The sequence below is a fragment of the Giraffa tippelskirchi genome, chromosome 4, assembly GCF_054371585.1.
Source record: "Giraffa tippelskirchi isolate mGirTip1 chromosome 4, T2T-mGirTip1v1.2.pri, whole genome shotgun sequence".
Lineage (NCBI taxonomy): Eukaryota > Metazoa > Chordata > Mammalia > Artiodactyla > Giraffidae > Giraffa > Giraffa tippelskirchi.
This window is the reverse complement of record NC_137278.1, coordinates 200,511,955-200,526,685: the sequence shown is the minus strand read 5'-3', so window position 1 is coordinate 200,526,685 and position 14,731 is coordinate 200,511,955. Positions and strand designations below refer to the sequence as shown.

The 14,731-nt window shown below is 45.3% G+C and overlaps 1 protein-coding gene across 50 annotated transcripts in view; it reads right to left on the bottom strand.

Moving 5' to 3' along the window:
- The window catches only part of WNK1 (WNK lysine deficient protein kinase 1), a 126,131-nt gene that overhangs the window by 11,058 nt on the left and 100,342 nt on the right, over nucleotides 1–14,731 (bottom strand). For 19 of the 50 annotated variants that reach the window (XM_081594020.1, XM_081594021.1, XM_081594030.1 and 16 more), the window contains 14 exons: nucleotides 14,095–14,571; nucleotides 13,098–13,376; nucleotides 12,314–12,411; nucleotides 12,060–12,222; nucleotides 11,407–11,523; nucleotides 10,923–11,096; nucleotides 10,636–10,693; nucleotides 10,378–10,497; nucleotides 8,468–9,888; nucleotides 7,281–7,364; nucleotides 5,690–5,773; nucleotides 4,995–5,055; nucleotides 2,609–2,691; nucleotides 734–1,383 (listed from right to left, as the gene is read on the bottom strand). In XM_081594020.1, the coding sequence (XP_081450146.1) occupies nucleotides 734–1,383; nucleotides 2,609–2,691; nucleotides 4,995–5,055; nucleotides 5,690–5,773; nucleotides 7,281–7,364; nucleotides 8,468–9,888; nucleotides 10,378–10,497; nucleotides 10,636–10,693; nucleotides 10,923–11,096; nucleotides 11,407–11,523; nucleotides 12,060–12,222; nucleotides 12,314–12,411; nucleotides 13,098–13,376; nucleotides 14,095–14,571 (3,869 nt within the window). Of the gene's footprint in view, nucleotides 1–733; nucleotides 1,384–2,608; nucleotides 2,692–4,994; nucleotides 5,056–5,689; nucleotides 5,774–7,280; nucleotides 7,365–8,467; nucleotides 9,889–10,377; nucleotides 10,501–10,635; nucleotides 10,694–10,922; nucleotides 11,097–11,406; nucleotides 11,524–12,059; nucleotides 12,223–12,313; nucleotides 12,412–13,097; nucleotides 13,377–14,094; nucleotides 14,572–14,731 lie in introns of all 50 variants that reach the window. The other 31 variants (XM_081594013.1, XM_081594007.1, XM_081594014.1 and 28 more) reach the window with 9 other exon arrangements.

The window sequence follows — 14,731 nt, the reverse complement described above, 5'->3', positions numbered from 1 at the left end:
ACCCACATGTTTACTTACTAATGAATCTGTCCCTCAAATACACTTAATCTAATTTCTACTACCTTGAGATTCTAGTTTGTCAGCTCTTCTTGCTGGCCTCCACCACCCAAGCCAAATTCCAAAAAGCTCCTAGCCAACCACAAATGGCTGATGATGTTCCAGGAGAAGGATTTCCTGACTTTGAGGCTCTATACAGGATACTGAATTGGTAACTCAAATCCAGTTTATCAACTGTGACCAAGAAAACCTGCTGAAGTATTCTACACCCCAGTGCCATTACCAGATACATTCAGTAGGCTAGGAAATGGTTGAAGTGAAAGAAAGTGAAGTTGCTCAGTCGTGTCCGACTCTCTGCGATCCCATGGACTGTAGTCTACCAGGCTCCTCCGTCCATGGGATTTTCCAGGCAAGAATACTGGAGTGGGTTGCCATTTCCTTCTCCAGGCGATCTTCCCGACCCAGGGATTGAACCCAGGTCTCCTGCATTGTAAGCAGATGCTTTACCGTCTGAGCCACTATGGAAAGATTAGGTTAATAACGCTAAAGCGCTATTGTTAAAAACCACACGGTAGCAGTCAGGCACAGGTGCTGAGGCAGTTCTGTTAACTAGGGATGCCCCGAGTCCTTCTGAGAACTACATCCAGAGGCCCCGCTCCTGCTGTCACCTCTCCAGCACTGGGACCTGGGTCCTCACACAGCTCTGCCGCCACCCTCATGGGAGAAACACACTCACTTTTCCCGTAGTCGGCGAAGCTCTAACTTTAAGTCCTCATCTTCAATGTCAGACTCATTGTCGCTGCTCATGTAGGAGGAGTTGAAGGAATTGCTGAGGCTCTGACTGAGGCTCTGGGCAGGAAGGCTCTTGGAGCTCAGCTGGGGAGGGGAGTGTGGACTCCCTGAGCCGGCATCCGCGTCCCGGCTGAGGAAGGCAGCCTCCAGGTCGGAAGACGGCCCGTTCAGATGCGAAGGCTCCAACAGTTCAGGTTTCTCTTTCTTTGGCGTCACGGTGGGAGGAATGTCGTGTTCCGAGTCCATGGAAGGAGGGGAGGCCACTGGCTCCTCTCCCTTTACCTCAGCCATCTTGTCTTCGGTTCTGGACACAGAGAAGCGACCCACTCTGCTTGCTGTGGTGGTCACCTGAAAACGGCCAACCTTGCTAGGCTGCCCAGCTTCCGAGGCAGGCAGCTGGCGGGCACTGTCTGGCACGTCTGTAGAGGCGCCCCGGATGGCCAGCCCATTGGGCTCTGCCTTCACCACAGTGCTCTCCGGGCTACTGCTTGACAGCACTGAGGACTCTGACGTGCTGGATTCGAAGTGGACAGACTTGACGTCCTCTGACTTACTTTTACCCTCTTTCTGGGGATCATCCATTGCAACTGAAACCTGACATAAATAGACCAAAGTGAGATTAAAAAACTCCTGAACACTCCATTTTTACAATGGATGATAAAAAAAAGTGAATCACTTTACTTCCCAGTCTGAGTAGGCTGATTATTTGTTTACACAGGTCCTCCACCTCAGGCTGTGGAAACAGAAGGAACAGCACTGGAGAGCATGACATGTCTGCACTGAGATATACAATCAGATGCAGATTCTGAGCGGCTGGCTAAGCCGAGTAAATCTGCTACTTCCATTATCTCCCACTGTGCACAGGACTCAGATCACATCTTGTGAAAATATATATAACAACACATCACAGAATATTGATGATTGCTTGTGAACAAGAGAAACTACAAGATTAAATCCAATACATGTTAAATGCCAGCTAAGCTTCAAGAAACAGCACAACTAGCTGGTGCTAAAAAGGGTCCAGCTTCCTGTGTTAGTTCGACGATGTATTATCGACGATGTATTATAAATACAAACTCAGGGCAACCACAAACTCTGAGAACACTTTACAAATGAGAAGAACATGACCCAATACCCCTAGCTTCAAGTGCTATCCCGAGAATAATTAGAAAGTAGCTAAGAAAACAGAAAAAGATTTTTAAAGCCTGCACTGTTCCCTATCACTAACCCAGAAAATATTCACTTGTTTCCCAACTGGGAAAATATAATTACATGATGTCATTTGATGCTGACTCAGTATTTTCACTATGGAACTCAAACTTAAGAAAGTTATCCTAAACGTGAAAACTTATTATACAAAGATGTTTACTGTTACTTATTAAAAAATTAGGAACAGCCTAATGACTGACAATAGAATGGCTAGATAACCCTACCCCTAAATGGGAAAAGCTACAGAGAGCCATCAGAAAAGAAGCAGGGTCAATGTCAGGTCCACACATGCACAGAGCAAAAGGAAAAGAGGAGGATGGGCAGCAAGTACAACTGTCTACCGTTTCTCTACCACTCTAAGTATTCTTCATTCTCCTTAAACAGCATGTATTATTTTAAAAGAGGAAAATGATAAACAACTCTAAAGTGCTCCCTATAAAAAGAGACATATCATTAATGGTAATTAGGTCCCGAAAGACAGATGTAAATTTCTTATATCCCACCCTGGAATTGGAAATCCCTTTTTTATCATACATACACCACCACCCCCGTATCAGGGATCCTTTTTTTTTGTTACAGACACACTATCCCCTAAAAGTGAGAGTCTCACCTGAAATCGCCCCATCTTCAGAACACCAGCTGTGGAAGTGGGTGCAACGACAGGAGCTTCTGTGACTTGAGAGACTGAAACAACTACATGGAGGAGGAAAAGAACGAATGTCAGCATCTTTTTAGCAGCTTCCTTCCCCTGGCCAGAAACACAGCAAACAGACTGTGCATTCCAAGAAGAAACTCATTAGAGGAGAGGAACACTTCCCCCCTCACTGGGCCCACCAAGGGGAAACGGTTACTGCTCGCCTTCCTACCAGACACCTTCTTGTGTAAAGATTACATTGCTGTGAAACCCTCTGCCTCCCCTGTACACCATACACAGGACAGTGCACCATGTGGAGGAATAAAAGCCACACAGCAGCAACGCGGCTTCCCGGCTTAACTCACATGAGAAGAGATACTAAGGCTGACGGGCAGGGACACTACAGCTCTGTCCTGTAACTCAAAGATGTAAACAAATGAAGCAAACCATGAGATTCTGCTGAGGACACTAAAGACCCATTTTAAATGAGAACTAGCTGTAGCAGACTTTTATAGTAGCAACTGCTCTAATATGTATATTCTTATATTAAAAATCCTTGGAGTAAATACGAATGGGAGTACTGAGTCACTGCCATTTAAAACTTTGACAGATATAAACTGATCTCCAAAAAGGCTATATATATACCAAGTCACCAGTGGCTATTAACTTCTGAATATACCAAGGACAGGGGAAAAATACGATGACTTGTAGTTTTATTCTACTGTTCTGTTTCATGAAGGAAGTTAAATATTTTCATGTCTATGTTTTTTTTTCCCCCCGTTATCTTTTTTTTATTTTGGTCTATGCAAAATTTACAGAAATTCATTATACTGGCAAAACTAAGTCCTTTTTGTGACATGCATATACAACACACACATTTCCCAGGTTTTCATTTATCTTTATCTTTGGACGTAACAGTACTTTTTCCCCCCATGCGGAAACTGAAAATCTATTAATGCTTCTGAGTTGAGTATTAAACGTAATAATAACATCTTTCTATGTATCAGGGAGTAACAAACTACAATCTGTGGACCAAATCTAGCCCACAGATTGTTTTTATAAGTAAATTTTATTGGAATGTAGCTCATTCGTTTATTATCTACTACTTCTTTGGGGCTACAACAGGTTAGATATTTGAGTAGTTGTGACAGAGACTGTATGGCCAGCAACACCTGAAATATTTCCTCTCCGGCCTCTTACAGAACAAGTTTGTCAACTCTGCTCTAAATAGTTGGGGGAAAAAAAAAGATCCCTTTTGTTTTCTTACAGTCCTGTTTTATGACAGCACTTTCCATCTCTGTTCCACTTTGAATTTATTTTGGCCTAGGCTAGTGATACATCTTTACTTTCTTCCAGATGGCTGTCCAGTTGTCCAAACCACTTACTGAAATACCCCATCTCGTCTCATTGATTTGAAAGGCCATCTTTTTCATATTCTACACTCCATTTTAGTTTGTCCATTTCTAGACTTTCTAATCTATTCCACTGATTTTCAAGTCACTTCTTTTAAAATAAGAGCCAATTCATAGTGTGACTGTCTCGAAAATAATTTAATTTAGAAAGGTATTAAGTGAAACTTAGCATTTTTAAGGAAGACAGGAAGTAGTAAGAGCATTCAGGCAATCTTACTAATAGTTATACAGGGAATTACACTTATGGCAGGTGGTGTTGAGGAGGATGGTTTTTTAGGAAAAGGCAACAACAACAAAAAGTGTTAAATAGCCCATGTTCTGTGGGACTGATGGTGAAGAGAGAGATTCACGACAAAACTTTACAGCAACAATAGCTGATATGAACTTACAATTAACATCATGATAAAAGTTCTAATAAAACATTTAAGCTGTTGGTATGGATAATTTTTACAGAATTAAGTTTTTTTGGAAATGTGCCTTTTTAAAACAGATTATTTTATGGACATGCCAATTCTAAACAATTCAGAAATAGATAAAAAATAATGTTTAAAACTGAGAATCTGAACTCTTACATGTGCATTTTCACCATCCATGCCGTTCAAACTTCTATATTTCTATACATCTCGAAAGCCAAGAGGCTGTGAATAAATTAACTTTTATAAATATGCTTGAATTTCCTTGTATGTTTTAGCAAGGATCTGCCTAGCTAAAAACAAAGAGTCTTATGCTAAGAAACTATCATTACCCCCTGGTAAGCCAACCCTCAAAAAGAAGTTAAAACTTCATGACCCTACGGCTCTAGATGTTAGCATCAGTTGTCAATTAGGAAATACATAAGAATGTCCTCTGACAGTCTCAAGTACACCTCAAACTCTCAAGAACATGTATCTCCCACCATCAACTACAGGAAGGCCTGGCGTGGGAACAGAGAGGAAGGAGGGTGCTCTCACCATCCTTCGGAAGCTGGGCTCCTGTCTCCACAACTGCTGTTGGAGCCACCACGGACACGGGCTGCAAGACACACACAGACACCACAACGGCTTTAGCGTCAGAGACTTAGTAAGAGGGTCTTTTCCCTGCTGCCTTTCCGCTGGTCTTTACAAAGCGCAGAAAGACAGGATATGTGAAAAAACACTTTTGTCTAAGGCAACTTTTCTTTAATAACCTAAAAACTAGTCTGATGTAAAGGAAGATGGATGTTTTAGAGATTTTTAAAAGAAATTTTGAGTCTTAACCTTTCCAAATCGCTTAATTTTTCTCATGGAATGCTTAAATGTGGATATTCACAGAAAGGTAATTTGAATCAGAACATTATTTTGTCACAAGCCTAAAAGGAAGATGTTAAGACTTAAAACTTAAAAGTGTTGCCTCCTCCCAGGCATAAACACAGAATCCACAGGGCTGGTCTGTGTGAGAGCTCTAACCACAGGGAAGATAAGAAAATCAAAACCAATGTCTTGCTCGGTTATGCTGCTAGGTCAGTGTTACTCCTTCATTAACCATCTCATTTCTGTTGATTGCAACAAAAGCAAAGACTCTGCTTCAGTGCTAAAGGTATTCAAAGTGGTCAAGGTCACAGCTTACATCCTAGGAATATAACACATGAGGGTTATGGGGGGATTTTATCAAGGTCGTCAGAACTCACACCAACGGCAGACGTCAGCACACCAGTCTCGGGACTGAGGGTTCTTCTCAGCTGAGCGTCCAGGTCTCCCAGGGGCTGCGGGGGCTGAAGGACACGGCATGGTGAGCACAGCCTCAGGCACGGCCAGTGCCAACGCACACACGACACACTGCTTCCTGCTCAGACCACACGGCATGACCTTGTCTGCTCACTCAGTACTAAACCCAATAATCTACACTCACCTTAGCTTTCCTGCTTGAATGATTCACCAAGCTCACAAAACAGTATCATCAAGTTCTCAAGCCACACAAAAACCCAGTTACATTTATGTTTTTACAGTTTTGAGGTCTTCTTTCTTATATCTATCCTCTCCGTAAAAATGTATTCTGAAACATGTATCAAGACTGACTAGCAGATTAGCCGTCTTGTTCCCTATTTTCTTCTTCAGTTTGGTACACCTTCCTGAGGACCTGTCCTTGTGAATAACAGCAGGCATTAGCACACTGTCATTGCCTTGGCTTCCATCAACCGTGTGCCTCTCTAGCCTTCATCCGCTTAGCCTCACTCCCATAGGTCTAATTTGCAGTTTCTCATTTCACATTTTGAGCCTTCTGAGGAATTGGAATACATGTTTTTAATGAGAAAATAGGTTCAAGACTTTCACATTCTTTTTCAAAGTTTAGCAGCTGATGGAGTGGGTTCTCTATCGGAGTTATTACTTTTTTTAGCAAGTTGCTTAAATTATGTTTTACTGTGTATCTGGGATTAAAGAATTAAGGATAAATTCAGACTTCAGGTTAGCAATTTACCATATTTTTTCTTACATCTTATTCTAAAGTCAGTCCCTAATTTAGTTTCACTTGTTCACTAGCTTGTTCTGTGTCACAAGCTCTTACATAATTGCAATGGGATCATGCCAAGTACTTTACTTATAGGAATTTGACTCATGTGTGGGGTTGGGGGTAGACTGGGAAAGGCCATATTAATTCACAGACTGCAAGCGATTCTGACCCCGAGTGAGCAGACAGGTGTGAGATGGGATTTCATTGTTATGTCACTGGTCTCACTTGTCTCTGAGCAATCTCATGTTAGCTGAGCTCCGCTGGGTTCTGGATTTTAAGATTAATACCTGTTTTTTGTAACCATGACCCCCTCACACCCAATTACTTCATTAGGAGGTCACTGAGAGAAATGTCAAACATTCAAGAAAAAACAGGCCATTATCAGTTACCAGGGTGGCACCCTTTTCTTAGGAACTTTCACCATTAATTTTGATTACATAAAAATTTTTCACTTGCACAATGGTGTAATCTTTCAGTATTCTACAGAAGTATGAATGACAAAGCAATTATATCTTTTCTAGCAAAATGTCACATTTGCTATTCTTTTTTTTCCATAGGATATGAAAAATATTAACATCAAATGATTTCTAGATGATTTGCTTCTGATTTTAAGTAGGGCCTATATTGTCAGCTATGGTGTTTTAAAAGCAAGTTGTTGCTAAGTCAAAACCAAACAGGAGCCAGAGGCAAGATCATGCAGTGGAGAACTGCCATAAGCTTTGAGAAAGAAAGGAGAGGCACAAACAGAAATCTGCCAAGTTGCAGGGCACCTGAGTTAGTGAAGGTCCTGGAAAAGGTGGCAGCTGCTCGCTGGGTGGAGTACCAGCTGGAAGTTCAGTGCTCACAGGCAGCACCTACAGACAATGAAGGGAAATTCAAGTCCATGAGATGCTGAGCAGAGACAGCATACAGAGAGCAAACCAACTAATTCAAATGCAGAAGTGTAGGAACAGGACGCATCTGGTTAAGGGAAGTTTGTTGCCTGAGTTACACTGTGGTATCTATCGTAAATAAAGGACATTATAACCGTGGCACTCTTAGAGGGGTTACCATGATATACCAATACAATGAACAGAACTTAGTAAAAGGCTGTTCCCGAGGGAAAGCAGAGCAGATGAAGGCTGTTGGACATGAGGCACAGGCCAGGCCCTCGTAAGCCTGTCTGGCACAGTGTCATCACGCCGTCTGAGGGCACAGCCCAGTTCAGAAATAACCACGGGGCAGGTCTGATAGCAAAAGGCATCAGAAATCTAATGCTATCAAGTCATCTGTATGCTGTCTGAGTGAAGCCACTGTACTACCCCACTGTACAAGGGGTCTCACGTGGAAGGCAAGGCAGAAAAAGGGGGAAGCATACAACAGGAGAAACACAGCCTTGTTATCTGCAGAAGAGCAGAGACTGAAGATGGCAGAATGAGAGGAAGGCACCACAGCAGAACCAGCCAACACATTCTAGTAATCGTATCCTTCACATTAGATTCACTTCTCCTTCCATCAAATTTACCACCAACTTACAACTTTCTACAAACTCCAAATTGTGTCTATGGAATCTGAGCAAAGCAGAAAACCTGCTTCACTCTCATGGAAGCAAAGACTGTGAACTGCTGTCACCAGGTACAGCTGCCAGCAGGAGCATCCCACGCCCTGTGGGATATGGGTTTCTTCAGTCTCAGTTGGTACCAATTCAGAAACAATGCCTGTATTTTACCTACTATACATTGTTAGAAAATCTTATAGTAAACCCCAAATCCTGCCACATTTCAAAAGAGAAAAATCTCAAGTTCAATGAACATATATTCTAAAATCACCTTCGATTAATTTAATAAATATCTACTATAAGGAACCCAAGCATCATTATAACTATACTGCAAGGTTGAACTGAAAAAGTGTACTTTGGGGTGGGGGGGTGGGGAAGAGCAATAATATTTTCTAAACTATTTCAAAATAAGAATCTTACTGGAGGCTTAGTTAAAGGTGGCTTTGCTGGAGCAGTTTCAAGTTTCACTCCCGGCGCAGAGCTGACTGGGGTGGAAACTTGCCCAGGAGTGACCGTTGGTATAACTGACAAGCCAGCTGCTCCTAAGGGCAGACTGGTCGGTGGCAAGCAAGTACTGGCAGTGGAAGTCAGAGGCTTGCTCGGTGCAACAGCAGTGGTCAGGAGGCCTGCTGTGACAGCGGTCTCCACAGTGAGCGAGGTCTCCAGCGAGACGGGGGCATGTTGGGCTCCAGATGAGCTGTGCTCACTAAAGAGAGATCGCAGCTTTTCCTCCAAAGTCTTGATGTCGTCAATCCCGGGAGCTTTGGGTTGAGTGTCGGTGTCTATCTCAGGACAGTGAGTGTGGGGCTGGTTGGGGAGCGGAGCGGGCTGAGGCTGGCTATGAACCAGGGTCTGCTGCACAGCAGGCACGCTGACAACAGGCTGTACCAGAGGTGGGATACCGGGTACCTGGGGCAGTAGAGGTGTTGACATGGGTCCTGCCTGGGAGAGTACAGGAGTAGAGGCTACGACTGATGGGAGGACCAAAGGGTGAGCCACAGCAGCAGGCTGAGCAACAGCACTGGACACTCCTGCTCCGGGGGCGGGAGAGGACGAAGTGGCAGGAAGGCACAGAGCCAGTCCACTGGTGCTGCTGTGAGCCGTCTTATCCAGTGTGTGGGCACTGACCAGCACTGTCTCCGCCAGAGCCGGGGCAGAGGTGCTGCTGCTGAGAGCAAGGGACGGCGGTGCCGTGAGGCTGGGGCCCAGAGCAGCAGTGGGCACGGCTGTCAGCGTGGCCACCCCTGCTGAGCTGCCTGCCGCGGGCTGAGACGGCATAGGCGGAAGCTGAGCAGCGGAGGCAACAGCGCTGCCCACAGCAGACGCTGGCGCCAGGGATGTGGGTGCAGAGGGTAAAGTGCCTGCACTGGAGGCCCCGCCAACGGGGGTGGGAGCCTGCACTGCCTGGGGCGCTGGTAGTGCTGAGAGAACTGCAGGGATGGTAACGCTAGGGGCTACGCTGGAAGGTGCCGGGGACTCAGACGCAGGGGGTACAGGGAGACCACTGGGAGGCATGACACCTGTTCCAGGGGCCACTGTCACCTCAGCCTGAATGACCGACGTGGCCACATCATTAAGAGGGTGGCTCGGGGCAGGGGCTGGCACTGAGGCAGGGGCTGGCACTGAGGCTGCGGCTGCTGCGGCTGGGGCTCCAGGGGTGCTGCTCAGGGGAGGAGGCACTGCTGGAAACACGGGGCCCGTCTGACCGAAGTGGGGAGGGGCCGTGCTCGGCCCTTCTGCCATCCGAGCATGTCTAAGTTCAGAAAAGGCCTGCTGCAAACTAAGGGACGAGGCAGAGTGAGACAAGTTCATTCCAGGGCCAGCAGATGTGGAAGCAGCAACTGCAAAGGAAAAGGAAAACTCAGACTCAATCCATAGTAAAAAGCCAGTTCAGAAGGGTGCCCTCACCTATCCTTGGGATTCCTGACAGTGCCACACACCCACAAGGTATACGAGCTCTCCCGAACAGGTGTCAGTACGTGACAGGGGAGCTTGAGCAGGGTAGGTTATTTTGTATGAATATGTACTTCTGAAAGAGACATGGAGGGACCGCAAGCCGTCCACGGTAGCACTAAATGGAGACACACCCATGGTGCTGAACCCATGCAGCATCAGTCACACAGGCTGTGTCTAGTGTGGCCACCCTTCCGTGTCCCTTTGCTTAAATCCACTCTATTCATCATCTATTTCCCTTCTCCATATGTTTATCTGTTGGTTAGTCTCAATTTTCTACTCTTCTTTACTGTCTATGTCATCATTTGACCAAGCTTCCAATCTAGGAGGGAGAGACATGGGATTTATACATGTATGTGGGAGAAACAATTTCTTACCCGTATCTGAAATTTCAGTGAAAAGTTTTGATTCTCGTAATCGACTTTCTGGCACAGGACTTACTATAAACCGTCTTCCAGCAGAATGAACAACTTGAGTTAAAGAACTGGCAGGAACGCCTGCTTAAAAAGAAACAAACCACTTAACTGTGCTATTATTACATACACTATCACCAACACAAAGCTTCAAAATTTCATCATTAGCACACAACTTTAGGTTAAAGGTAAGAACAAACAATAAAAAGAAAAGAAATTCACCTATCTGTTGTGGCATGGAAGATGCAGGAATCGGTTGTTTGAACTCTCCTTCCAATTTCTACAACAAACAAAAGGGATTAAATGTTCTCTAACTCAATCTTAATGATCAAGCAAAGCAAATGGCCACATGCAAAAGAGAATATAAATGCTGATCATCTCAGTTACAGGTGTGATGTGGTATCACCGGACACTCACAAAATGTCAGAGTAGACGGCTCAGACTCCACAAGGCAAACACAGCATACTTTTACCGTAAACAGAGCTTCACCATGGGAATGATGAACCTACTTGGGTGCCTGAGAAGCCATAGTCATCCTTGCCATGGAGACTCTCCAAGCTCTGGTCACCCTCTGGCTCCACGCTGACATCCTCACTGAGCATCTCATCAGCTTTCTCAATGATCTCTCGCACTTGCTCTACAAATGCATCTCTCTCCAGTGCCAGAATAAAGTCATTGTTCACCTGTAAGAGGAACGCGACGTCCACCTTTCGTACAGTGCTGGAGCTTTAGTCATCACATCACTACTCTGCCCATCTGTGTAACACCCATACTGTGATTTGATTACTACGTAAGTCGGTTCTTCAATACCTAGTTACACACGCCCTAGACAAAAACACCTCTACATTACAGGTTTGGTGTGCTAGTTAAATTCACACTGCGATAAATATGTTACTGTCAAAATAGTTCACAGAATACTGCACATGTGCCTACGGCAGTGGCTATGAAGATCAAGGACACAGGAAAAGTCTGGAACTCCAGACACAGACGTACCATAATTGTGGCTATCTCTTCAGGGTTGTCACCATCTAAATCGAATTTGAATGTAACCATCTTCCGATTGTGAGTCTCTAACTGACATTCTACCACCCGATCTCCTTTATTTGAAACCTAAAAAGAAAAAAGGAAAGGTACTTCGTAGCTCAGAACACCACACTCAGCTCTGGGACTTAATGTGACAGTTAACACAGGCCATCACTGTTTCCTGAAGCACTGCCTCTTATACTACCAGCAAGGAAACCTGAAGAAAATATCAGCCTTTCAGCTACTTACATACTTATGGAGAAGGAAATGACACCCCACTCCAGTATTCTTGCCTGGAGAATCCTATGGACAGATGAGCCTACTGGGCTACAGTCTATAGGGTTGCAAAGAGTCGGCTACAACTGTAGCAACTTAGCATGCACTTGTATACATCTTTCACTAAAGGGTCTGGAAGAAATGTAAGGTCTTTGTTCTACAAATAAAACCCTATTTTTCTCCTAAAAGATAAGACAGTGCCTTCTCATAGAAATATCGAATGTAACAATATCATCTGGGTGATTAAAAAGAAAAAAGATCCTAAACTTTCATCAGTATACCCAAGCTTTAGAAATATTTAAATGTTATTAATCAACTACATGAAGCCAGAAGTCAGCAACACTTACATTGAGAATTCTCAGTTTTGGGCGGGAAGGCTTCTCGTGACGAGAGCGGCTCCTTATAGACTTTCGATGCAGCCGCTTCGTGGTCCTGCCCTCGTGCCTCCCGCTGGACGAGGGGACGTTCTCGTTGCCATCGCTCATGCCTGAAGCCACATCTGAATGTGCACTGCAAAAACAAAGTACAGTTTATGGTGAGATTTCAACCTTCCTTCTATTCTATCCTCCCGTCAAGAAAAGAGAACTGCCCTGTCACACACCTGTCTATAGAAGAGACCACCGTGGCTGGCTGGGCAGGCTGTGGCTGAGCCCCGGGAGCTGGCTCTGGAGGAGCCACCTGAGAGACGACCTGAGTGCTCTGTGAACAGAAAGGGAAATTCACACCTCGGCCGTAAAGCAGTTTATTACTGATCATCCCCAACTAGCTAGTCTTTTTTTTCCTTATTCCTCCCAAGTCCTAGAAGCACTACATTTACTAATAACTCTCAATATCAGCATCTACAGACAGTCGTCTTAAAATTGCAAAGGAAATTTCTAAAGCTAGTCTCTGGTACAGACTGCATGGTGTGTCATCAGCCAGAGGAGCGGCTAGGTAGTGAGAAACTACAACCTGCCATGCAGCCAGCATCTCACCACAACGTGCAACAGGGCAGGCAGAGCAAAGTGCAGAAGACGGCTCAGAGCTCTCTCAGAGTGGGGCAGAAACGACCACTGGGAGCATAGCGGGGGAAGCTATTCTGGTGACTGCCCATGGCAGGAACTTGTGAAAGAAAGGGTTAAGAACAACGCCTAGAGGGCCAGCTAGAGAAGTGAAGTGCTAACGAGGTTAATCTTCTCAAGGCACACTCACTTCCCAACAGAACAGCCAGTGGCAACAAGGCCCCCACACTGGCATTTCATTCTGCTGTAAGAAAAAGTCATTCACAAGTTAGTTTGAAATAGTTTCCAAATGAATCCTAAGCCAGGGAACCTATGATTCTCCTTCATCATTTCTATCCCATTGTGCGTATGCTTCAGACGTAAACATGCAGGAACTCCATTTACCTCCAGAGCTGCTTGCTGGGAGGATGTGGTGGGGGCTTGTGCTAAGCTCACTGCCGGCTGGGACACCTGGACCTGTCCTCCTACACTGCCCACAGGAACCAAGAGACTGGATTCCACATAGGGCTGCATCATTGCAGGAAAGTAACCTGGGGCAGCCAGTGCCTCTGTCGGCATGGGAGGGGACAGGACTGCAGAAGGCAGGCACACAGAAGCTGCGCTGGAGGAGGGAACAATGTTTGAGTCTCCTGGGTACTGTGATGGCAGTCGAGGTGGGAAGCCCTGTGACAGAAACGAGGAAGGGAAATTAGTGCAGGTTGGGTCATCAAATGAGCAAAACAGCAAGACATGCAAGGGAAAAAGAAAAAGAAAGGAAAGCACACAGCAAAGAAAAGTAGCCCAATCTCTAATAATTTAAAGAAGATTTTCAATCGAAATGATTGACCAATTTTGATTTAGAGGACAGGACTGTATGTAACTGAAGTTTTAAACTGCTTTTTTTCCCTTATGGAGATGATTTTAAATAGGAAGAATAAACATAATTCCTCCCAAAAAAACACCTACTTTCCAGTCAGTCCAACACAAAAATGCAAAAACTCTTGAAGTTATCAGTCATGCCAGTCACATAACGACTTGCTAGTATTCTAAATCTAAACCCTGAAGGTTTCCATCGACACCACGCTGGCTACCCACCATCACTCCTCCCATAAAAAAACGCAGCCTGATACAATCTACTGTGAGTCATATCGAGCTCACAGTGAATGTGGAGAGAGCCATTTTTCTCTCAAGGAGGGGGTCTTAAGAGAAGATGCAAATGAGTCATCAGACATCTCTACCCGGTCCTTTCTCAGATGTGGACTATTTTGGCATGTCTGGTTGAGAACAGCAACCTGTGTTATTGCTGGTTATTATGATATTCAGTTACTTGGTTTTTAAGTCCCTGATGTTGTCATTACGACCAAACCCTCCGGGGCCCTTCTTCTGCCAGCCAGCACGATACCTGGTAGAGAATATCTCCAGGGGGAAGTGGCACCTCGGCCGTCTGTCCAAGGCTGGCGGGGATCCCCATGGACTGAACCGCTGGCTGCAGGAGCTGCGGGTGAGCCTGACTCGGCAGCTGGGCCACAGGCTGCAGGAGGGCAGGAAGCTGACTAGGGACCACAGCGGGTGCCCCTTGGACGGCTGCCACTGCAGCAGATGAAGCCAAGGTGAGCAGAGGCTGACTAACACCAGCTGCCATCGTGACAGGCAGGGGTGAGAAGCCTGGTTGAGCCACAGACACGTGAGGAGGAGCAGAGGGGAGCTGAGAGACGGGGGGCAGCTGAGAGACGGGGTACTGGGGCAGTAAAGAGGGTGGGAGCGGCTGTCCCACAGGAAGGAAGTGAGCACCAGCATGGACGGGAACGACTGAGGGCTGTGTTGCAACTGGGATCTGAGGTTCGCCTTGGAGAGTTGGTACTGGCTGGGAAACTGGAAGCTGGGAAGGTAAAGAAAAACAAAACAGACAGACTTAAAAAAAAAAAAAAAAAAAAAAAGCAAGGCTGCCAAAAGCAAGACTTGTTTATTAGCCAAAAGAAAGAAAATTAAAACAAACACCAATCCCTGCAAACATTAGTATAAGTTAACGTGCCAACAGG